General features: G+C 36.8%; 3 protein-coding genes across 3 annotated transcripts; 2 read left to right on the plus strand and 1 right to left on the minus strand.

The window, feature by feature from the left end:
- The first annotated feature begins 4,175 nt into the window (after positions 1 to 4,175).
- LOC126624833 (uncharacterized) lies at positions 4,176 to 7,396 on the plus strand. The gene is made up of 2 exons (XM_050293950.1): positions 4,176 to 4,777; positions 6,934 to 7,396. The coding sequence occupies exons 1-2, from the start codon at positions 4,463 to 4,465 to the stop codon at positions 7,099 to 7,101; spliced, it is 483 nt and encodes a 160-aa protein (XP_050149907.1). The 5' UTR covers positions 4,176 to 4,462; the 3' UTR covers positions 7,102 to 7,396.
- A 2,972-nt stretch (positions 7,397 to 10,368) lies between these two features.
- Positions 10,369 to 12,325, minus strand: LOC126624804 (uncharacterized). Its single transcript, XM_050293915.1, has one exon. It carries the CDS (start codon positions 12,068 to 12,070, stop codon positions 11,114 to 11,116), a length of 957 nt encoding a protein of 318 aa, XP_050149872.1. The 5' UTR covers positions 12,071 to 12,325; the 3' UTR covers positions 10,369 to 11,113.
- A 6,323-nt stretch (positions 12,326 to 18,648) lies between these two features.
- LOC126624794 (protein STRUBBELIG-RECEPTOR FAMILY 3-like) lies at positions 18,649 to 24,303 on the plus strand. The gene is made up of 17 exons (XM_050293904.1): positions 18,649 to 18,924; positions 19,033 to 19,138; positions 19,562 to 19,691; positions 19,774 to 19,845; positions 19,980 to 20,045; positions 20,153 to 20,224; positions 20,328 to 20,399; positions 20,483 to 20,554; positions 20,718 to 20,783; positions 20,934 to 20,999; positions 21,521 to 21,885; positions 21,970 to 22,373; positions 22,578 to 22,849; positions 22,972 to 23,101; positions 23,269 to 23,405; positions 23,526 to 23,682; positions 23,947 to 24,303. The coding sequence occupies exons 2-17, from the start codon at positions 19,039 to 19,041 to the stop codon at positions 24,007 to 24,009; spliced, it is 2,244 nt and encodes a 747-aa protein (XP_050149861.1). The 5' UTR covers positions 18,649 to 18,924; positions 19,033 to 19,038; the 3' UTR covers positions 24,010 to 24,303.
- Positions 24,304 to 25,233: the final 930 nt, after the last annotated feature.

Genomic DNA, 25,233 nt, shown 5'->3' on the forward strand with positions numbered 1-25,233 from the left:
AAATGAAAATTATCTATTTTTTTGTATAAGTGAGAGTCGCAACGTAGGTAGGTGCTTAGGCGGGTTAGGTAGATGCCTAAACAAGTCTAGACGTCATTTCTTGATTTTCAAATACCTAGATATTAATCAGGACGGTGATTAACCGCTTAGCACCTAGGCGGGAATTCTTAGAAGAGTGGTCTTCATCAAAGGAAATTATGTTGCTCCCCTAGTTGGGCCATATCAAATGTCCCACATGCATCAAACCCATTGATAAAAAATAATTTTCCTAGGCAATGATTGGCATGAAGCCCATATGAAAGAACCCAATTTAGTTGTATCTATCTGGTGGGCCATACACAGTTCTCAAAAGGGACCCACCTATCCATCCATTTTAGTTTTTTGTGTGTGCGCGAGCGCTTTTCCCCTACAGGTGAAAAATGGACTGGGTCAGACAAACTCATTATTTTTCACGGGTTAGGGCTGTAGGCCTTTTCAGCCCAAAATTCCGAGCTTTCAAGTGGTCAAGGGAGTGCCCTGCTTTAGGCACCCTCAAAAGAAGAGAAAGGTAGAAAACAAAAACACAGCCGGTGAAAGCGAAAGCAAAAGATTAATCATTCACGTGAAGCCATGAAACCCAAATCTTTGCACGAGCCACCCACAAACAGAGACACCCTGAGCCGCACTCACTCTCCTTTGGTCATTTGTTGCCTCCGTATGGTCCCCAACCTTGATGGCCAGACTCTTACAGCAGTAAAATATACTTACACCGAATATATTAACGTGATGGTATTTTAAATTAATAACCAGTTATGATGCTCAAAAGAGTAAAAACACACCGAAGTATGACACAATGTAATTGATTTAGAACACCGTTACAATTGGCGTGCCTCGTGTAAGTAGATCATTCTCATAACCAACTTGATATACATCACAAGTCGCTATTAACTTGAGAAACTGTCCCATTGCAGCAGCTCATATGCATCCAAATTCGGCCTGTGAACACTAATGCAGGAGGACACCTGGCCTTGTGGTCCCTGCCTTCAGACCCTGAGGTCCGCGCCCTCTAAAACGATGGACCACGCACATGACCCTCCTATGCACTCCGAGTATCTTTCCTAGTCCCCGTCAAAGATTCAGAGAGCTTTTACAAATTTCTACACTTTGACACGCCACCGCACGGGTAAGCTGGTACGCACACAAACCCCTTTGGCTTGCACGCGTGAGAGAATGTACCGCGCTTTCTTACCTCAGTGACTCCGTCAGTCCCTCTACTGGATAGGCTTTAATCTGTAGCAACATCTGAATCTCTGAAGCTGATGAGTTTTTGACCCGTGCGACTTTGACTATCTCAGATACATCAACGGCCCAGATTTTAAACCGCCGGCTGTTGAATCTGAGTCGTTGACGTGGGGGAACAATCCTCGAGGATTTTTAGATGTTCCACATGTTCGTTGGGACCTGAAAACCCCGACATGGGAAGCTGATATGTCGGTCCCTTGTCAATGTTGTCATGGGGAAACGAGAGAAAAAACTGAAGAGAGAAAGGAAGAGGGGAGAGAAGTAGTCCAGCTCATGCCACGTGTCGAGGAGTGGGATGGATGCTTAATATGCCACGTGGATAAAGAGTTGCTGTGGGGACCATTTGGGGTCGTAGGGTTTTGGGGGGAGGCATGCATAGTAGGAACGTAGTTCGACATAGTGATGTGAAGGAGGTTAAGGAAGGTTTGAGATGGGGTTTGAAGCTCAACCTGAGATATCTTGCCTCACTGTTTAGGGATCCCTCCCTTCCCCGAGTGTGGATTAAGTTGCCAATAAGAGCAACGACCATTTCCATAGCGTTTTCGATTTCAGTTTCTAATCGTTGATGAGATGTGAGTTTGAAGTAGAGATGGACAATGGTTATGACGGAACCGTAATTATTTACTTATAACCGTTTAAGCTTTTATCTGCATAACCGTTTATCTATTGGGTATTTATATAAACGGGTATACTCATACCCATAACCGTTTATAAAAGATTAACCATACTCATAACCGCATACCCATTTAACCATAATTGTATACCCGTTTACCCATTTTAAACCCGTTTACTCTTCTTTTTTTCACCCGTCTGCCTATTTTTTTAACAACTTGAAAATTAAAAAGAACTTTGTCATAATTTTCTTTTTCTAACAATTAAATACCGTTATAAATATATTTAACATTAATTTTTGTATTAACGGCAATATTATTTATAAATATATGCGATGTCTCCCAATTATTTGACGGTCAATCTATTACAAGAATCATGCATGGTTCTAGGTTAATTAATATTCTTGTATACGTACATACATATATACAGTAAGTACGCATCAGTCTGCTAATAAGCTAATTTGATAAATATTTGGATTTTTATTTGGAAACATATGTTCATCGATCCAAACCATTTAATTGATTTCTAATTTTTGGATCAAATACTGATTGAAAACTTGAGGCCAATTAAATACACACACACACACATATATATATATATATATATATATGTACACATCAGCTGACAATAACATGTTTCTAAAAACTCAAAGTAAGCATTATCTTGAATTGGCCAAAGCTCCAAAAGACTCATAAATAAAATTGTCGAACACTCTAATGCTTTAGTACATTCAATCACACATATTAAATATTGGTTCATTCAATCAACTACATTTTTCACTCAAATGAGGCATATATATATATTATATGGCCCATTATAACCAAGTATGTCTTGGGATACTAAACTTAGTTAGAAACTAATTTTTTTTTTATTTTTTAGTTTTACATATATTAAAATAAATGGTTAACTAGGTACCCGTTTATAACATCGGGTAATACCCATAACCATCAATTTAAATTTCACGGGTAAACGGTTATACCTATAACCGTTTATTTATTTAAACGGTTACCCATAACCGTAACAGTCAAATTTAAATAGGCGGATAATTATAGTTATCCATAACCAATGGGTATTTGCCCATCCTAGTTCAAAGTATATAATCAACGAAGAGCTGTAAGAAAGCTCTAAGCTCATTGATGACCAACCATAATCTATCTGATCGGCGACTATTAAATAAACTGTAAACTTTTTTTTTTTTTTTTTTGAAAGACAATAAACTGTAAACTTAGGCAAGGAGTCAAGGACCAAACCATCATGTTGGTTCCATACAACTTCAACTAGCACTCTGGATTTTACCACATCATCAAATGCCATATATGCCCCCTGTTTGAGCCACTTATTTCAGAAACTACCCCTTTGAGCATCACCACATTCTCTGCACCTTTATTAGGAAGAGTGGCATTGTTGATAAATTCCACAAAACCAGTGGTATTTAGAGGGAAAACAATAAAACGAGAGAGAAAAAGTGTGTTGGAGCTGGCATGGCCCAGGCCATTGATCAGTGTTTTTCTTGAATATAAACACACAGAAATGATATTCCTTCGGGTCTAAAACTGTCTCTGCATCTTGTGGCTAAGGAACTCAGATTTTTCCATTAATGCATGTTGTATGTCTTCAATCTTTCCAGAAGAAAAGAGGTCTCTAAAATATACAACAAAAGGAGATAAATTGTGGCCATGATTGTGAAACTGGCCCCTAAAAATTTTGCTTCGATAGACAAAAAATGAAATGCAGCAAATTTCCGAGACATCTCATATTCCGATTATGAAACAGACGCTATGGTTTGATCATGTGTTGATATTATCGCCACTAACAAAATATATTGAAACTAACAAGAAACAAACACGTTTCAAACTATGTCATCGTCCGACTATAAAACAGAAGTTGAAACTGTTTCTATGCTATCAATAATATGCTATCACATTTGAAAATACAAGAACATACATATTATTAGTACATTGTGATAATATTAATACAGTATCCACTATAAGTCGGGACGTCATGCACAAGAAACTTCTATCTAAATACAAAATGCATCATAAAATGATGAGGAAAGAGGTTGCGCAGTGAAAACTCCCTCAACCTTTCTGGTAAAAGAAAGTAATTTGTGAAATGTACAAAACTTTAAAACCATGGTACAAAAGTTAATCTAAAAGCCCCATCCATTTATCCCCATTATTGGTTAGAGAAAACTGAAAAGTCTCGTTCAGTGGCTACCTATTGACAATTTGTCCTTTTTATTTTTCAATTTTATTTGTAATCCTTAATTTATTTATTTATAAATCAAGTGCAAGGAAGGAAGCAACCATCCAAAATTTCATAGCATTCTAATTATTTCTCTTCTGTTTTTTCACTTCTCTGTAAAGATATCCCCTTCATCTTTCTTTCTTTCTTTCTGTTTACCAGTTTAATTACTGCCCCAAAGCTTTGATAATGGTGTAAAACTCTTTACTGCTGGCACAAACTTCCCTCTCTCTCTCTCTCTCTCTCTCCCCTCTGTTTCTCTCTCTAACTTAAAATGCTGTGAAATCTGAGAGCTAAATTATATGCAGAGGGAGAGAGGTGAAAGATGAGAATGCTTGTCGTGAAAGAAGATAGCTTTCAATGGCCGCCAATAGGAGCTCCACTAAACATGCAGAGAGAAGACCATCCATGCAGTCCTCCTCCTCCTCCTCCTTCCCCTGCCTTCAACAGCTCTGTCAATGCGGTGTCTTTTGGGTTCGTAGCCACTGCCATTCTCATCTCCATGTTCTTAGTCATGGCCATCTTCGAGAGGTTCCTCAGGCCCACCTCGCCGGACTTGTCGCCGTCTGGCCGCCGTGGCCCCGGAGATCTTGAGGCACAGATGGGTATCAATGGAAAACTCAGCCACCCTTCACCAAAAGTATGCAACCCACCAACCAAATTCTTTTTCTGTTTAATTTATTGCATTGCAAAAAGATTTCTGGGTTTTGTTTTGAATTGCATTTTGGTGTGATTTGTGGGAAAAAGTTGTGATTTTTACTTGTTTTTTTAACAGAAGAAGCAAACTTGGAAATGGTGTTGGATTTTTAGGGAAAGTGCTTTTGTTTGCTTTCTCTAATTGTTTTTTGTGACAGTTTTGGATAGTTATTTTGGTTGTTGTGTTTAGGTGATGATTATCTCTCTGACATAATTAAGATATTTCATAATTCTGCATTTGGCACTAATGGGATTAGTTACTAATAGAATTTGTGACAGTTTTGAGGGGTTTTAGCTCTTTAGAAATCCATAATTTCTCTGTTTTTTTTTTTCCTGCAAAATTTCGTTGAACTTCTCAAAACGTACTATAAGTTACGGAGATTGGTTTTTTAAACACTGATCAACTGTCTTAATTTGCGAACTTTTATCTTCCCCTTTACTCATCAAATTACTTTTTATTAACAGTGAAATGAATTTACATGCTATGCATTTCTTGTACTTGTCATACCTTAAACCATCATGGTGTTCTTTCTCTTGTTACCAAATTAATCACGGTTTTCACACATCGATTGGATAATAGCTTACCGGCAACGGGAATACCGCCACAGTGGCATTCCCTGTTGTGTAGGTAAGTTTCTCTCCCATCAATCGGTGTTTCTGATAGTGCATTTGATTTGATATTTTTCTTCCATATTGTCGATGATATTTTAAAACATGTCAAGAGCAAAGCTTTGCTGTAATTAATACAGTGGTCTGTGGTTAAGGGTCCATCGCAGTAGATGCGTGTTGAGTGGTTGGTTGGTGTTTGGTTCCAAGCAAGGCGACTTGGGGCTGTCCTATACGTACTAGTTCTTTTAGTCCCACCACCGTTAATGGCGGTCGCCTTCAGGACCGTCGCCGCCAATCTTTCATGATGTAGCACGGATTGAGCCCTGAGGCGGAGTCAGGCTAGTAATTTTCGTGGTCTCATTTTTTCCATGTGACACTGTTTTTCTAGCCTTTCGATTGAAAAAAACAGAAGAGAATTAAGAGACTGGAGGCGGAGTGCAGAATGAGAAAAACGGGAGTGTATGTATTGTGTATAGCTTTAATTGTGCATCCAACTAGCATCACTAATCGAAGAAATCGGCAAGTGTCCTTTGAAGTAGCATAAGGCACAGTTGTCTGATCCAGTTTCAGTGTTCAAACATAGGATTCCCTAAAAATAAGGTTCTCTTAACTTCGCCAGCTGAATTGCAAGGATATAGATTTCAACGAAACCGAAATAGGTAGGATTTCAAGAACATAGGTCGATTGTGTTCTGAACTTGTCTTCAGTTTGTTGGCATTGTTGCTTAGTTCTTGTACCGGGAAGTTTGCTGACCGGCAAGGGTAACGTTTTAGTCAGTCTGATTCACAGAAACTTATAGTCCTCCGATTCATAATTTTTAAAGCAAAAGTCAAATGCATATGCTAGTTGTTAGGGTGGCAATACAGCATTATCTTATAAGTTGGAAAAACACATCATCGAACACGGTCATATGATTAGGTTTCAAAAATGTTGTTTAAGGTTCGAGTGTTTTTGTATGTTTATTTATGTAAAGTATTTGCTGCCAGAGTAATATAGCACTATCCCAGGTTATCCGTATCTTGGTTCACAGTATACCCATGATGTTATGCATAATTAAGTTAAATAATTAGATTGGTCCCCTTAAGCATGTGCAGAACATAACAACATTAATTAGCAGTAGAAAACCAACCCTCATTTGTCAATCTTTAGTTATTGCGTTGGATCAGCACGCGTAAAACGTTCTTGCTCGCTAGGTATTATATGATAGAGTGATAACATTTTTCCACTTGAGACTCTTAGACAAGCTCAGGAGTTTGGCCTCTGATGTAGGAACTGATTTGTTTTGCCATAAAAGGTTTGATAAGATTAATCGAGTATGCGATCTTCCTGAAAGCTTTGGATCAGGGGTTATAAAATGAGTCGTTCTATCCAAAAAATTGGGCCAAAGTTATTGACTAACTCGTCTAATGACCAGTTTGTGTATGATACATTGTCGAATTATGACTCTCTGCAAGCTTCTCATCAGTTTGTCATTGTGTCGATTTTATGCAGATGACTGTGTATGCCAGTGGAGTTTCAGTGTTGATGCCTGGGGACGATATCCCCACCTTCATTGCACACCCAGCCCCCGTGCCGCGCCTCACAGAACAAGTTTTTTTACCTCAACATCAACACATTTCATTGCCAAACCCCCCACCTCAACCTCCGCCTCGAGCATAAGTGCAAAGTCAAGTTGACGAGTACAAAACCAAACACGAAACGCCCAGCTTTTTTCGTATCGAATTCTGTTGACGCAGAAGAATTTGAAGACCACAACTCCAAATTGCCCAATTTTTCTTCAGGCAAGAGCACCAGATTCTGTATATGCCATTTTCCAAATGTGAGTTTGAATCCTTGGAGATGGATTTTAATGCCCATCAGATTGATTTAAAGTCATAAGTTTCTTTGTAAAGTGTAAGCATTTTATATTGGTATTGACTATCGAGTAATATCAGATTTATTCATCCAGTTGTTATATACCGAGGGTAACTAATTTTTCTTTACAGTTCACCTGAGTCGTACTCCGGCACTTAGAGCCGTTAGATCCAGCCACCCTTCTCAGATTCACTTAAAACGTACAACTATCGTCAATGAGATTTGAACTCTAGATTTGGAGAGTTGTCAAGAACGTTTCATAAGCTTATAAGTTGCGAGGAATTCCCATCATTGCTAATTGGTTTTGATATGGAATCTTAACTTTACTTATGATATCAAAGTAGGTTAGCGCACCTGCAAAGCCAAATGTCGCATATGCTTTATGTCACCGGATAACTTATAACTTGTAGATTAAGTTTCACCACACATTAGCAGCGTATGAGGATGTGTAGAGTTGTCTCACATTGAAAAGTTAATGATTATTGCATATGGTTATAAGAAATTAGGCTATTTTCCGTATTGTCAATTGGTTTGGGATAAGGTCTCAACGTTTCTTTATAGACTTCCCGTAGCAAAGTGAAAACTGAGTGCGGCTAGAGTTTGAATGATTGGAAAAGAAAGCAATTTTTCCTGGATGGGATACAAATTGGGCCTAAAAATATGTTATAGTCCATTAGTGATACTTTTGAACACATTCATACCCAATTTTGACCCAAAAACTTTCAAAATTCTGGATTTTTCTTCACTTGAAGGCCCAGCTAAGATCACCATGAATCTGTGCCACCAAGTACTATAATCCAACCCGAGTAATTCAAACGTCTGACTATCCAATTTCACAGATATGATGGCTAAAAAATTGAGTTGCATGAAAAGGGACACCGGAAAAAAGTTATGAGAAAGTCCAAAAATAGTGTTTGGCTGCCAGAAAGGAGAGTAGTAACTAGTAAGTCCCGTTAAAACAAACAAGTATCCGATTATAAATGAATACGTGGCCATATAATTAAAGAGTTTAAAACTTGAACCAACGTCACTACAACACGCTATCAATTTTCAATTGATTTTTCAGGAGAACTTGCTACTCTTCTTTCAACAACCAAGCATTATTCAACTAGGAATACAACTACTTTCTATGATCAAATTGTCTCCGCAAAGGCTACAAAAAGTAAATGAGTTTTCCTTCCCACATATAGTCCAAGTAAGTTCCAATTTCTAAATTGCTCACTTCTAATCAATCGTCTAAAATATTTTTCATTTTATAATTTAAGAACTATTACGGGTACTGCAAATCAAACACAATGCATTTCTCGCCATTGCAAAAAAAAAAAAAAGCTTGGCTGCTTAAAAACAAGCAGGAATTTCTTTTCTTACCCAATAACAACTTGATAAGTGTTAAAAAAAATGAAAAATTAAAACTTAAACTTATAACTTAGACATTTGTCGAGTGTTATTGAGTGAGAGCAGGAGCTCCTGCTTGTTTTTAAGCAGCCAAACTTTGTTCAAAAAATAAAAAATGAAAGACCAAATGACAATTTTGAAAGTTGTGAATGATGATAAGCTGCAAATTATTGTTTTAATTAATTACTAGGTTTGGTGTCCCCAAAAGAAGTGGCCAAAGAATGAGAATGAGATGCAAATTTTCATGCTCTGTCTGGTTGGTTGTGTACAAACAAGCCTAACAAGGTCAAGTAGCAAGGAAACCACAAATTACAAGGCTCCTTGAAATTATTGAAACCACATTCTCTAATTGACCATTTATTTTCATTATTCTAAAACTCTAACACAATTGCACTGCAATCTGACGAGAAATTTTTCAATGTGCCGAAAACACGATCTCATACATTAAGTGTCATAATATAATTGTTATAATATAATTGGTTAGATACTTTAAGAAAAAAATTCAACCACTTGTATTATACTACTTGATATACCGGGTTATGTTTCAAATATACTACAAATTTCTCAAACTTGATAACACTTTTAAGAGAGGTTCGTCATTTTTTATGTTGCCAATTAATTTTCACATGTTTTTTACCATTATTTTAACTTGAAAATAAAAGTTTGACTCATATTCGAGATTAGCTCATTTAAATATTATGTTGTTTAGTTTTTTAAATGGAATAAGTTGTTTCTACTTATTAAAAGTTACAATCTGACACATATACAAAAGTAACTCGTTAAAATAATAAAAAGAAGAGTTCATACACATGTATAAACTAGTGATTTGTTATAAAAATAAAATAAAAATAAGAATAACTTCGTACGTCTAAGGGATCTAAGTACTTTTCTTTTTAAAATTGTGAAGAAATAAGTTTTTGCAAGCATACAAAATTTGATTGTTTGCAAGCATACTCACTAGACACAGAGCCAAGTACTTTTTTGTACACATACGAACTGTTCGTTTAACCTTTTCAGGTGACATTATACATTATATTATTAACTTCAAATAAAACGGTTTGTGATTCAAGAGGAAGTAGGATTCTCTGTTTTTTTCAAATCTCCTCACTTTTTCTCCGCTCCTCACACACGTTCTTTTTATAACATAAAATATTGACGTGATATAATTATTTATTCTATTAAAAGAATATGACTTGTCAACTTTTTATCTCATTTTCTTCTAATTTTACCCTCACTTTGGAATACATAATGTTAACATGATGAGGGTAAAATAGTAATTTTGTATGTTTTAAACTTTTTTCCTTTTTTTTTTATTTTACCCTCATTTTTTATACACAATATTTACATAAAAATGGTAAAATAATATTTTTATATTGAAATATTTACATAAGATAAAAAATATGCATTTATTATTAAGAAAAATTATTTCACCATCATTTTTTCATACATATAAATGAAATCATGATGTTTTTTGGATAGTTTGAATAAACTGAAACGGTTGTACTTAAATAAGACGTAGGAGGAGATAGATGGTCGTTCACACACACATAATATGTTATCATATACTAGTAACTATTGAAATAAGAATAAAGACAAAAATATAAGAATTTAGAGCGAAGAAAATCTTACTTCTGAAGGTGAGTAGTAGAAAATTGGCAGTATTGTTGGTGCAAGAAATCAATCAATAGTCCCAAGGACCATACGTATTGAATTATTGGTGCAGAATTGAGACTTTACATAAACTAGTACAAGGAAAAATATAATGGACTGACCATATGCAGATGTAGCAGCTGAAACCCTAAAAATAGCCATTGATTACGCGTCCAAGTATCCATACAAATCTGTGACACCGTCTGTTAGGTAATCAAATCTCCATTTGCCCTCCTCAGCCAGGAACTTCCTTTGTTGCAGTACAGCAAAATCGTACCGTCCAATTCCCATATTACCCTTAAACATTGCAATTATTTACATATACTGAAGATCCATGAAAGTAGAAAAGTACACTAGGGGTTCTAGCTTCTATGTTCTAAACCAAAATAGGAGATGGAGGTCCATATCTAGGTGAGTAACTTGACGGAAATGAATCATCAAATCTCTTACATCAAATCTATCTCGTCAATCAATCTGAACTCTTAAAATTTGATTCAATAACTAAAATTGAGAAACCCTTTAAAAATTATAATAAATCCGGATTCTTAATATTTGATTTAACAGTTAAAAACAGAAAATCCTTTAAAAATTATAATAACTTTAATTGCTAAATCAAATTTCAAAAGTTTAGATTGATTGATGGGTGCATGGTGGATTTGATAGAAGAGATCCGGAAAAGATTTCTTTTCTAACTTGACAACATCAATGCCGCTATTGTAGGTTCCGTCTTTGTAATTGACTTGAAATATCGTAACGCTTCATTTGTAGCACTTCATAGGAAAATAAAGCACTCCAAGGAAACATGTGGGTTGTCGAGGGACTCATTTGCGGGCCAGTTACCCTCGTTGATGGGCTCCTCCGCCACTCTCCGGATCGGACAAGAACTCGAACTCTCAATTGGGCCAATTGTGGTTCGACCAGGATACTTTCCGGATTTCCTGGCGGAGGGGCTCCGACCCACATTGGCTCTATTAACCCCACCGCCATCTGTAACCCTCGTGGCCGGTGACCTTGACCTACGACCCGAACTCTCACCTGGTTCGCGACGGTTTGACTCGGGTCTCGACCCACGCCTGGACATTGGCTGCTTACTCGGGCTTGGTTCTCTGCTCTGAACCAACCTCACTGAACCAGCCCCATTTGGCCCATATCTCCGACCAGGAGAGGATGCGGTTATCCGAGACGGAGACTTACCCACGACCTGGTCTCTCCTTTGACCCATTGAAGAGTCCCGGTTTTGTCCAAATTTCACCGGCGACCTGTTGACGAACCTCTGATGAACCTCTTCGTCGTCGTCTCTGGTGACGGTGGTGCCCGACATGCTCTCGCTCAGGCTGCAAATCTCCGACAACTCCGAGGCCTCTCCGCCGCCGTCATTGTTGTTGCAAATGGGTACTTTCTGCTCAATCTTTTCCGGGTCGATTTTAGTTTTCAAAGAAACGAAAACTGGTAACTCTTCTTCCTCGGAAGCTGCTTTTTTTCCTTGATCTCGATCTTGTACTGGCTCGTGTTTGAATAGCGGCGGCGGCGAAGACTGCTGTGGATGTTTGGGTTTCGGTGTCTCCGAAAGCACTTCTTTCACTGTCTCTTCGTCTATTGGCGGCGGCGCTCTGCTCTCCCGGGCTGCGTCAGATCTTGACTCTTCAGTTCCCGCCAACGAATGGCGGTGCTTCTGAGGACCGAAAGCGGAGGACTTTCCGGCGTCTGTGGTACTCAAACAGCAACCCATTTAAAAAAATACAAACTTTCAATCGAGATTGCAATCAGATGCTAAATTGGAGAAGGCATTGTGGGGTTTCTGTTGCTGGAATTTGCGGTCACATGGCATGCAACAATGGTGGGTGGAGGTCTTAGTTTGGTAGCTATACAAAGCAGGAGAGACAGAAAGAGGGGGTAGAGAGAGAGAGAGAGAGAGAGTAAAGAGAGCTCAAGGCCGGGGGGGTTTGTTGAGGAAAATACTGGAAGGATGGGAACTTTGGAGGGTCAAAGAAATGTATTTATTATGCAATGCAGGACATTTTTGTAGGGTCTTTCTCTCCCTGTTTCTGTAAAATTGAAACAGCAGTAGACACAGATGAGGAGAGGAGGACAAAACTGTAAAAAAAAAAAGAAGAAATTTTACATGGCAAAAGAAAACAAGTGGACAGAAAGGAAATCTAGAAGAAATTTTTAGTTATGATAGAAACACAAATGATATATTATGTGATTTTTTATGTAAGTGGTTAGAAATTTTATTTTTTAAGTTATTAATTTTTTAACACATATACTCTACTATTTATATAATGACACATAATTTACCATTTCGTGTCACCATCAAACAGAAAAATCTCTCAAAATCCAGCGTAGTACTACCACTGCTGTGCTCTGCAGTCTGCACTTGTGAATAAAAAAATATTTTTTTGACCCAAAAAAAAAATTATATATATATCTTGTGATCCCTGAGGTTTTTTAGTCTAATTCATTTTTTTTAATACTGTTATAATTTAATATGGTACTCGTGATTTTGATAGAAATTTAGCTTTTATAATAATGGTAGTGCCATATACATACTTTTTAATTCATTTTTTATATTTCTTTTAATATATGATTGTCAAATTAAATGAATTGAAAAATAATAGAATGATATAAATGAATAAGAAATGTGCCGAAAGCACTGATGAGGATCATTGCCGAACTCTCTTTGTCAGGATCCTAAGGATCCTCAAATTTTATTCGTTCATCGTACAACCAGAAAACATTTGGTACTTTATGTGTTTAATTTTGAATAAATATCCTTACAAAGAGAATCCAGATGAAATCCAATTCCCGATAGCACAATCCTTATAAGAATCATAAGTCATTCTTATAAGCTCTTAACAACAATGAAGATGATATTATCACGAGAGTAATGTTAGGAAGATTAAATTTTTAAATCAAATTTGCACATCAAATAATATGTCATCAATAAAAAATAAAATATATTAATAAAATATGAATAAATTACATCATGAGATATAAGATTTTCACGTGTATCGCGTTAGTTGCTTGCTTAGTACGATGAGATTTTTGGCCCTAGATCGTAGCTATTGAATTGAATCCTAGTCATATGATTTAACAACTAAATGCTTCATTGACCAAGAATACTAAACAAAACAAAAAATCAATGTCCAAGTGTAGGCAAGTTCTTAACGTAATCATTTTAATATGGAAAGTGTTTTTAAGTAGGGATGCTGGCGCCGCATGTTATGATTGCTGTCATGAAAATTGTTGTTATATGTAAATTCACAAGCGTCCAGTGCATGTGAATGTGAAAAGAACGACAAATGTGTAACGTCCAATCAGTATGGGACTGTAGATCCATTGGCCAGACAGACTGCCACATGCAATTATAGTTTTAAAGATTTTTCAGTGTGCTGAAAACATACATAGACGTTATATATCATTATATAATTAGATTGATAATTAGAAAAGAAACTTTTCTCTACTTTTATAATAGCATATGATATACCGTCTTGTATTTTAGACACATTGAAAAATTTCCGACTTTCCTCAACTTTTGTAATAACACATGACGTATCGTTTTGTATTTTGGACACATCAAAAATTTTCCGGGTTATCAAAGGTGGTGGGTAATGGGTAGGCGCAGTTGTAAATGATTATACGGCTTTGAAGATTCAATTAGGACCCACAGAGATCATGAGACAGAAGTGTAGAAGGATTAACGTGTATATAGTTCATGGTCCACATTAATACATCATTGCCATGTTTATTATACAATGCTTTAAGTGGTCTCTGAACTTATATATTCTTGCTCTTTAAACCGGCAATTAGTCAGGTTATATAGTTAAGGCCTTCTGCCACGAGATTTCTTGGATTAATTATTATTGAGATAGTTTTTTAACTGTTTGTGGGTTGTTGAACTCAGCACGTAGACATCGTGTTCATATGGTTAATGTTTCACGGAAAACAAATTAGCAATAAGAAGGAAAATTTGAGATTGCTTTAACTATACTGAGCAATGCTTTTAGTTATTTGATGAGGGATGTACGCTCACTTACACTTCGTATAATTTTTTTGCTATATCAATGATTAAGATATCGGGAATGAATAAAACGGTAAAAATGAAACGCAAGTATAAATTCACAAATTTTATTCGTTGTTAATGCTATCAACGTAATCAAGATGACAACATGGAATGCATGATGACTCATAAACCAGATGACATGTGACATAGTAATATATGGGCACTGTGATTGCCATGACCAGTGAGATTAAGCTCTGGAGGAAGACATGAAAGAGAGAATAGAAAGATCTGATCTCGTCCTCTCTACCATTTGGCAAAAGAGTTATGTGAGATCTGCAGTAAACAGTGGGGATGGATAAAAATTTGGCGTATTAAAAAGTAAAAAAAACAAAACTATAACAAATGGATTGACAGACGGAAGTCACAGACAGAAACGTGTGATAAAAGAAGAAGCAAAGGATTCTGAGGAAACGTGGCTTCATGTCGATCAACAATTCACCTGCCTGCAGAAATAATGAAGACCTAAACCCTAAACACGGAACCAGAAGTTGCAGCTTGCATGCGTACCAGAAAAAACATGGTCCCTCCCACACCCAAACAAAACAATTGCACATTATATATTGGCAAAAATTATAACGAAAATTAATGAAAAAAATTTGAAAATTTTAAATTTTAATCAAAATGACAAAAAAATATTGTAAGTAAATAGTATCGGGAGTGACTTTTTAGAGTAATTTTTTTTTTTTGTTAAAAATGAACACTGCCAAGAGTGTTTAGTTAAAACTTCCAAAATTATGTGCAAAAAATTTGTGTTTTTGTTTATTGGTTTCTGGCTTATTTTGCCATGCATGCGAAGGAAATATTTCGAGTGAGAGAGAGCAATATGTGCTGCAACCCTTTGCAAGCTTTTTTGTTTGGGCTTGTCAGGGAAAATAGTAATCAACTGTTGGGGTGATAACATTGGGCTGGTTCGGCCTAGGGAGTTTGGATCAACAAGAACTAGTGAAGAACATCACCAACCCACATCTAGTCGGAATGATTAATGAGTTTTACAATTTTAGGGTTTGTTTAATCAGGGCAAATTTTAGGGTTTGTCAGCCGAATCACGTAGTTATGCAACCATACACAAACATAAACAAGGCCCCAATATCGCCTTTTCTTCAGTCCCTAGCTACCGTGGTTTCATTATTTAAAGGTTGTTTAGGATAAATTTTAGAGTTCATTTGTCGAATCACGTGATTGTGTAGTCACACGTGCATATAAAATGTCCATATTATCTTTCTCTTGTCCTAACCGTGGTCCGGGGCATCCATTTCTCTCTCCCGGGTGGGTGGCTTGGAGAGAGAAAAGGGGGGTGGGTGGCTTGGAGAGAGAAAAGAGGGGTGTTCTAAATTTTGGAAGTGATTTTAGCCTGCCTATAAACAATCTTAAATAATCTTAAAGAGCCCTAAGTTTGTCTTGTTAGCTACCATATCGTATTTTTTCTTGTATTGTTAGCCTTCAATCTTTTGTGTGAACCTTCTTTAAAGAAATATAAAATATAATAAAACAATGCTCTAGGTTAAGACTTACAACTCAGTCTTTGTTTGTCTATCTCTTTTCTTTTCTTGTTGAAAAAGTTTAGGGGGAGAGAAAGCTACCCAATCCCAGGGCCAAGGCACCCTACAAGCATTTTAAAAAACTTCTAGAGAGAGTCTTAATTCATTTTTTGGTTTTTACAGATCGTCCCGCTAAGAGGGATTTCCGGCAACAGGACTCAAACGTAAATATTGGTCTAGTAAAGAGAACGATCCTTACCAACTCAACAAATCCTCATTTGCTTTTGTTTATATATTTCAATAAGCTAAAATACAAGTTGCTTCAAGACAAGTAAGTGTCTATTTATTTGCTCGTCTCAAGGATAATAATTGAACTCTTGAGGGAAAGAAATCTGACTTATCAAAGTGCTAGCTACTTAATTAAGTGCCATACAAGCTAATTACAATTGGTATTAGATGTTTGCATGGATACATTTGAAGATGTGGAAGAATTCAATGATTGGCTCATTTGTGTGCAAAGCGTGATCTTGAAGCTTAATTATGTGGACCAAAGTTTGCAAAGTTACAGTAAGAAGTGTGCCATGCATATTTATTTTATATTTAGATAAAGGCACCAACTATTCAAAGATTACAGTGATTGATTGTTGCCTGCTGTTTCTTAAATCATGGATTGAAATTTGATAAAGCATTAGTCAATAATATATAGAAGCATAAAGGAGTTTCCCTGCCCACACGTCTCTTTTTCTTAAAATTACATTAAGCAAACATTGGTTATGCCAGCAGCGCGTCTACTTCTTTGATTCTAATTCTAATGATTTTTTTTTTGTACATTTAATATATCAAGAATAAAAGCAAGATACAAAAGCAATGCACGAGGAATTGGATAAGAGGGTGAAACAATTGCAATTGCCTCGTTTGATATCACATTCAACACATTCTTAAGCCCTTGAATTAATTGGGCATACATTATTGGGATGAGATCATCTCTGAATCACACTCTGGAGCTAACGGACTTAGAAATTCAGATTAGTCAATTTAAATACTTAAGGCTCCCATGAACTTCATCTCACCAGTCTATCTCGTACACAAAATCACGCTCTCATTTCTCTCTCTTTTAAAAAGGTTCGATTGCTGGATTCGTCGGCTTTAGAGTATGAAAACCAGACATTACCTCAATCCACATGGACAACATCCATCATCCATTGATAAGTAGCAAGTCACATGTCCTCACTTGTCAAGTTTCATTGACAAGAAATAAAACAAAGTGTTGAGAATAAGTCTGATCACTAATGATGGCACTTATCACGCATTGGTGTGTAGAGAGAGGAAATTACGGGTCTCGTCCGTCGTGATCGATATCTCATGTGAAAGTTGACGTGAATCACATGAGTCCTTGCATGGAGTGTATCCAAATGGTTGAGATTTGGTGCAATATTATAACAATCAATTATAAAACAATACGTTCTCTCACCAAGTTAACATCACAGATTAAGATTACATTCATAAATTCATAGTTATGCATGGTTGAGACAAAGTTTACCAAAATTCGTATTGCAACTACAAATGTGTTTAAATTATAAACTAAAAATGTTGGTGAGGAAAATATTGTACTTGTACTTGATTATATTCATATTTTTTAGAAATTAACCACTACACAAAGGATTGTGTTTTTATTACCAAAATTGTTGAGACGAAGTTACTAGTTAAATAACTATTATCGGTTGACTCAATGGTTGAGAACAAATTTTAGGTCCGTATTTCACATGACACATCATAAGTTCAATTCCTGATAATGGTAAAACACACTATAGTGACTAGTGGAGGCTAAAATATTTTTATAAGTATTTTCAATCTTTAAAAAGATAAATTGTAATAGCGAAACCACTGACTAATCTATTTTTAAGAAAAGATAACAGTTATTAGTCAAAATTGGGAATTACTAGGGTCCAAATATTGTCAAAAGCCCTATCTAAATGGGATAAGCATGTCGGTTTTTTTTCCTTCATCTTTCTTATCTTATTTCTTTATTCAACCCAAAGCGTACATGTAATAGGTCTTATGCGATATAAATATATATACTTTCAATGGCACGAAAAATCGTATGAGATTGTAAATTATGGAGGTCGACAAGAGTGAGAGAGATTAAATACTAGAGTTTACGAAAAAGGCTAGAGGGGCAAAACTCACAATTAGAATTATATCTTTTTACTAGTAAAATTTCTCAAACATAGTCGGACCTCGTTAATTCTTGGTATTTCTTGTATCCGGTAATTTTGGTTGTTAAGTTCATCATAGTCTATAAAAAATAATTATATCTTGATCAGGGCCAAATTTAGGTTTTCAAAAAGAATTAGGCTCAATTTACCTTTGTAGTTTCTTTGTTTCTATAAAATATAAACCTACAAACTTGTGTAAGATGATAGAAAATGATTCATTTTTCTCATTACCTTTAAATGATGGTAGTGTTTACCATCCTACTTATTATTATTGAATGTATTTAAATTTTAAAATTTGTATCTATCTACTGCACAGATCTTAAAATTTAAACTCATGTAATTATGATAGTAGTGAGAATCATCATCACTTAACGGTAATGAAAAATAATAATTCCGGTAAAAAAATCGAAGATACAAGTTAGTGACATTGATTTTGCACAAATTTAACTGGCGATCAAGTTTTGAGCAAAAAATACCAAAATACCAAAAAGGAACGGTCCGATTTCGTTTTTAAATTTTTTAAAAATTCGAAACGCATCTCTCTCTTTCAAAAAGATACATGCATGTGAAGTATGCAGAGCACTCCCTATCCTATCGCTTTTCTCGAAAAGGCAGAGCGAACTTTTCAGCTCACAAGTTCTTTATTCTTCTTCCTCAGTTGCTCCTGCTACTTTCTTTTTTTCTCTCAAACCCCCATCAAAGCTTCGTTTTTTATTTTCTCAGTACAGTTTTTAGCTACATTTGAACTGAACCCAGTTCAGTTCTTCAATTTTTCAGCCCATGGAGTTTCTGAACATTTGAACTTTTTAGCTGGGTTTTGAAATTTGTATGTTTTTTTATGAGTTGGGTTTTTGTATTCAAGGTGTTTTCTGTTTGTTTCCTGAGAAAATAAAGGAAATAAAAAGATTAAAAAGTTGGGTTTTTCTTGGAGCAGCCTAACATGGTTCGTGTGCGGTGGGAGGTCCGCATGCAGTTGTTGATTGGGTTGATGCTGATTCTCACTGTGCCAGCTTCGGTTGCACTGACTGACCCACAAGATGGTAAGTATGAGATTCTCAATTTCTGAGCTGATTTTACATGCTTTGGTAGTCATCTGTTTGTTTCTCGGGAAGATTTGAGTTTGAGCTAAGTAAACTGAAAGCAAAATGCTTGTGAATATGCTTTGATAGTAGTCCTCTGTTTCTTGGGAAAACTTGAGCTCAACTGAAAGCAAAGTGCTTGGGAGTAGATTCTGTAAACAAATTTCAAGTCCCTTTTTTCCTCATAATTTGCTATTTCTGTGTTTCTAATTCTTCAAGTCTTGGGATTTTAATATAACATTTTCTTTAATGCGCACGCAAATTGTATCTTGCAAAAACTCAACATTCGCATCCTTAAAAACTGTGAACTTTACTCGTAAAATTTTAATCGATTTTGCGAACCTCATGCCCTGAATGATTATTTTGTGCGTTTTTGTGTTTCAGTTATCGCCATGAATAGTTTATTTGTAGCATTAGGCTGCCCGCCTCTTCCAGGGTGGCTTCTTGTTGGAGGAGACCCGTGTGGGGATAACTGGCAAGGTGTTGCCTGCGTCTTCTCAAGCATAACATCATTGTAGGTTGATTTCCCACTTTCGTAAATACCGCAAACTAATCTTATGAGCCATATTTCCTTAACTATTTGTTTGGATTAACAGAAAGCTTAATGGAGCCAACTTGGGAGGACAGCTTGGTGATAGCTTGGCACTCTTCGGGTCCATCATAGAAATGTGAGTCGCATTTTCAATTTTCAGCAACCTAAGGGTGGATGAACTGTCTGGCGTTAGCTGCTTGCATTTGCTTGTTTAAATTTATGTACATCTCTGTGTAATCTCTTGAAACTTTGTTCTATTTTATGGACCAGAGATTTTGGCAGTAACCATATTGGAGGGAGTATTCCAAAATCTTTTCCCCCGACTGTCAGGAACGTGTATGTCTGCACCCCAACTCGTTTTTGTTTCCATTGTTTAGCTGTTTATATATCCTTTTGTGCACGTTTCCTTACCAAAGTTCTATCTTTTACTTCCCCTGCTTTAGTTCACTATCCAATAATCAGTTCATTGGAAGCATCCCGGGCAGTTTGTCATCTTCAGCTCAGTTGTTGGAATTGTAAGATTCGTTCAACCATATTGCTTCTCTTGGTGTTGTATTGTTCTTTAGTATGTTGTGTTGTTCTCATTGCGATACGATTATATTTCTATGTTCCTGTCAGGTCGTTAGATAATAACCATCTCAGTGGAGAAATACCAGATGCCTTTCAACCGCTTACCGTTTTGAATAGATTGTACGAGTATTTCATTGATTCAATTAGCTTTTCCTTTGTTTTATGATTCTTGGTTTCAGTTATAACGATATATCATGGTGCAGGGATCTGTCTGGCAATAATTTAAGTGGTCAACTGTGCCCCTCACTGATGAATTTGTCATCTCTTTCCACATTGTGAGTTATGGTAGTGCTTGATTGATACACATTTTTGGTCCATTCAAGACAACTTAAGCTTTTTCGATAGTGGTGTCCGACAACTTAAGCTTTTTAGATTTCTGGTTATCTATTGACTATCTTTGCATAATCTCTGCTAACTGTAAGTATTTCTTGAATGCAGGCACTTACAGAACAATAGCCTGGTTGGAACCCTTGATGTGTTACAGGATCTTCCCCTGCAGGATCTGTAAGTTCTTAAATACCTCATGACGTAAATTACTTCAACTGGTGGCTTTTTAATTTTTATTTGCATGCTTAGCTTAAGCGGATTCCGTTTTAGCTCACAAATTGGCAGCTCTCTTCAGCAACTCAAAATTGTTGTTATTTTCTGATGTAGGAACATTGAAAACAATTTATTCTCTGGGCCAATACCTCCAAAGTTGCTTGGCATTCCGAATTTCAGGTAAACCTGAGGATGCTTCTCTTCTTGCTACTTTGCTGGTACACACACTCGCACGGATATTCTTGCAGGACTTATTGGAAGGCATAAACCTTTTTGCAACATGAATTGTGCTAAAATTGTAACTTGCACTAATATGCTTCCTTCGTTTCTTCTGGTTAAGATTTCTTTATGAGATTATGTCATTATATATTGTTAACAAACCTATGAGATTATTTTAGTGAGGTTCATCTATTTTATGCATTGAATTACATTGTAAAGTGTAAATGTTATGATTTAAAAAATCCGGGCTGTCCTTTTGGCCTCTTAAATAAATTACTCATTTTATCATGGTAAAATGGTATTACTGTCATATTTTGGCATGATTATATTGTCATCACTTTCTGTCTCAGTGTGTTCGTGTTGAATGTTCATGTTGTTTGCTTTTTTCTTCATTCCAATGGCAAATTTCCCCATAAATTTACTGAATGCAGTATAGTTTGCATCTCTTTCTCCATTTACTAATGGTGACATCTGCTGTGCAGAAAAGATGGAAATCCTTTCAATACTACTATTATCCCATCAGCTCTACCGCCAGCACCTTCATTCGTAGCCGGGGCACCTACTTCTTATGAACATCCTTGGCAACAGGCTAATGGACCTTCTTCGCCAGCAATGCTAAGTACTGCAAGAAGTAGGAATTTTTTTACCGCCAAGACAGTGACTTGGATTGCTGTTGGGGGGATTCTAGTAGTTATTGTACTAGTTTTTTGCCTTCTAGTGAGATGTTTCAAAGGGAGGAGACAGAGCAAGGAAGAAAAGAAGCATGGGATTAGTACATATAAGATCCCTAGAGTGAATAAGAAATACAGTGAATCGCCACTTCAGGAAGGTGTTCAAATGGAGAAAGGTAACTTAATCGATCAATTCTACTAAAACATAGGTTCCTTTTTACATTCTAACAGAAAGGTAATGTATTTAACTTCTTTTACAGTCCCAAAAGAGGCAGTTATGAAACCACTGGATAACTATGGAGTGGACAGCAACAGAGTGGTTGTAATTCCAAAGCCACAAAAAGAAACAAAGACAGAGACAAAAAGTTTTGCAGAAAGTTCGATGTATAAGAAGGATCATTCAATTGACATGACAGACGATGATGAATTTTTGCCCCGACCACCCCCTCCCCCATTTTTCCTTGCCAACAACGGTACCTCAAATTCAGTTGGGCCTGCTAGAGTAACTACAAGCAGGCATCCATTGAAGTCTCCAGACCTAAGCTCTGTACAAGTGTTTACCGTTGGATCACTTCAGCAGTATACCAATAGCTTCTCTGAAGAAAATTTTATTGGAGCAGGCATGCTTGGCAGTGTTTATAGGGCTGCGCTTCCTGACCAAAAGGTATGATTCCTTTGATTATTCGTTAACTTATCTTCTGGGACTACCATCTGGCCGTTTGGCTTGTTTTTCCCTTACATTCGACCGTTGGTTTGTTCTTTGGCGCTTGTGGTGATGATGATGGTTTCTTGCTAGCTTTGTTTGGCTTCCTCATTTCGTATGTCTCTGCCCTGGCATCCAATCTTCCACTTTTGGATTCTTTTGTAGATTTTGGCGGTCAAGAAACTGGACAGTACAGCATCTACACAGCTGAGTGATGAGGAATTTCTTGATTTAGTATCTAATATCTCTAAGGCAAAACATGCTAATATTGTGAAACTAGTGGGTTACTCTGCTGAGCATGGCCAACGACTACTTGTGTATGAGTATTGTACAAATGGGACTCTCCATGATGCTCTGCATACTGATGATGAAATTCATCACAAGCTCACATGGAGTGTGCGCATCCGCGTTGCACTTGGAGCTGCAAGAGCTCTCGAGTAAGCAAATCAATGACTCAAAACCAAAAACCTCTGTACCTTATTATTTTTTACATGCGCAATTGTGCAAAGAGCTGGCCTTCCACCTAGGTCATTAATCTTCTCTTTTACTTTTTGTAAAGGTGTTTGCATGAGGCCTGTCAACCACCTGTTGTGCACCATAATTTCAAGTCTGCCAATCTTCTCCTTGATGAAGAGCTTGAAGTACATGTCTCGGACTGCGGTTTAGCTCCTCTGATATTGTCTCCCTCAGTAAGTCTCATAACCTTTAGATTTGAAACCTTGAAGTTATAATAGCAAGTAATAAACTGACTTGTTGGGTGGAGGAGCCAACTCACTGTCGGAGATAAGAGTCTTCAATTTAAGATGTATATAGAGTTGGCTTAATCTGTTGCTGATTTGTGTTCATTGACTCTCAGATGTCCGGGCACCTCCTCACTGCGTATGGTTCTGCTGCCCCGGAATTTGACTCAGGAAGTTATACTCACCAAAGTGATGTCTACAGCTTTGGGGTTGTAATGTTAGAGCTCCTTACAGGGAGGAAGGCCTATGACAGGTTGGCAATTACATCAAGAACTAATATGCTTGTTTCTCGCATCTTTCGCTGTTAAATATGTTTGCAGCAGCTGAACTTAGCTATCATTCACAATTTTTTCTCCTCTTATTAAATTTCTAGGTCACGGCCTCGGGGGGAGCAATATTTGGTTAGATGGGCAGTTCCAAAGCTTCATGACATTGATGCATTATCAAGGATGGTTGATCCCTCTCTAAATGGAGCATATACAATGAAGTCTTTATCCCGTTTTGCCGATATCATTTCCTCTTGCGTACAGGTGAGTTTTCTTCGTTCCCATTTACCTCCGGCAAACTTTTTGTGTTCTTGCTAGATGATGCTTCAGGAATATAAAACTTAAGAAAACGTACCACTGAAATGTAGACACAGAAGTTTTGTGTGTGTTAAGAGTTACGTATCCAGTTCACATTGAAAGCAACGTATTGTTTTCCATAAAGCAACACTTCAATGTTGAATATTTTCAAGGACTGCTTAGTGTTTCGTTAAGCGATAATGTCAACCTTATATCCAATCTTTTCTGCAGAGGGAGCCAGAATTCCGGCCTCGAATATCTGAAATTGTCCAGGAACTCCTGCAAATGGTTTAACTAGAGCCTCCAACCTCCAGCAATCAATCAAATGAGGATAAAATCCTAACCGGAAAACGTTTCAACTCAGGGGGTGAGCTTGCCCTAGTTGCAAGTTCTTTGGAGGAGTTGTGTGACGGTGAAGCAGCAGCAACATAATTTAGACCCCTTTTGACATAATTTAATGTACTCAATTGTGTTCTTTTATCAATGGGAAGGTGCATCTAATGCATTTTATTAATTTTTTAAAACAATTTTGTGTGTGAATATTGTTCAATTAGTAATTAATGTAATTATTATCTGTGGTTAATTTTACTTACCAGGAGGTGCTTGTCTTCTATTTTGTTAGTTCTTCCCTTAAACGGGAGAACATAAAGAGAGGGTGTTCGTCAACATTTATCAGCTGTTAAAGAACATGTAATGTGTCGATATCATTGAAGCAATACGTACAAAAGGTGAAAAAAGAGGTGCGAAAATGAGGAAAAAAGCTCGTAACTCAAAAACGTTTCAAAAAAGTTAGTGAGCTTGCAGGAGTTGCAAGTTGGTGCTGAGAGGGACTTCTGCAATGGAGTATTTCATGGGGGATTCCTTTGTTCGGCCGAAGAAGCAATGTCATTCGATCATTATCAAACTGGTTTCAACATTTTTCTGTTCGTGAGGATCGTATCGGAGCGAATTCTACTTCTAATAGAGCATGAACTAAATTAGAATAATTCTCAACGAGTTCATAAAAAGTGATATTTTTCTTTTCATCAGGTTGGGGGTAGAGACCAAGGATCTTGAACGACCAATCCGATAGAACAATTCAAGAAGTGAAACTACGAAGTAGCAACCTCCTTGTAACCTAATGTATGAATTCAATCATGTTTGCCGTTTGACTAGCGCCTAATACTTAGCCGTCCAACTGACGCCTTTTATAACCTTGCGTTTACCAACTTAACACAAGCGAAACGTTGGGATAAAATTTGTGGTTATTTTTTACTCACTAGGAGTAGGAGGTGCATGTGGTCTTTATCCTTAGTTATACATATTTGTGGTTGTTAGTGGTGTGGCTGATAGTGTTGTTATTTATGTGGTCAATGATCAATATACAATTCTACGTGTTCGCAGAATATACAGATAACAAATATAATAACCAAGTGGGAAAGAGCCAAGTGGGAAAGAAAGTCGAACATTCTTGGAGATCTAGTGGCAAAGGTGGTGCCATGATGCTTTGTATGGCATGTCGGATGACTCACTGCCCAA

The sequence above is a fragment of the Malus sylvestris genome, chromosome 5 (genome assembly GCF_916048215.2).
Source record: "Malus sylvestris chromosome 5, drMalSylv7.2, whole genome shotgun sequence".
In the NCBI taxonomy this organism is placed as follows: domain Eukaryota; kingdom Viridiplantae; phylum Streptophyta; class Magnoliopsida; order Rosales; family Rosaceae; genus Malus; species Malus sylvestris.

Excerpts from the sequence above, each read along its gene's own strand:
- LOC126624804 (XM_050293915.1), bottom strand. The coding sequence starts at position 12,070 with ATGGGTTGCTGTTTGAGTACCACAGACGCCGGAAAGTCCTCCGCTTTC.
- LOC126624833 (XM_050293950.1), top strand. The coding sequence starts at position 4,463 with ATGAGAATGCTTGTCGTGAAAGAAGATAGCTTTCAATGGCCGCCAATA. Across the intron at positions 4,778-6,933 it reads TCAGCCACCCTTCACCAAAA|ATGACTGTGTATGCCAGTGG; the intron begins GTATGCAACCCA and ends GATTTTATGCAG.
- LOC126624794 (XM_050293904.1), top strand. The coding sequence starts at position 19,039 with ATGGTTCGTGTGCGGTGGGAGGTCCGCATGCAGTTGTTGATTGGGTTG. Across the intron at positions 20,046-20,152 it reads CCCCCGACTGTCAGGAACGT|TTCACTATCCAATAATCAGT; the intron begins GTATGTCTGCAC and ends CCCCTGCTTTAG. Across the intron at positions 20,784-20,933 it reads GATCTTCCCCTGCAGGATCT|GAACATTGAAAACAATTTAT; the intron begins GTAAGTTCTTAA and ends TTTCTGATGTAG.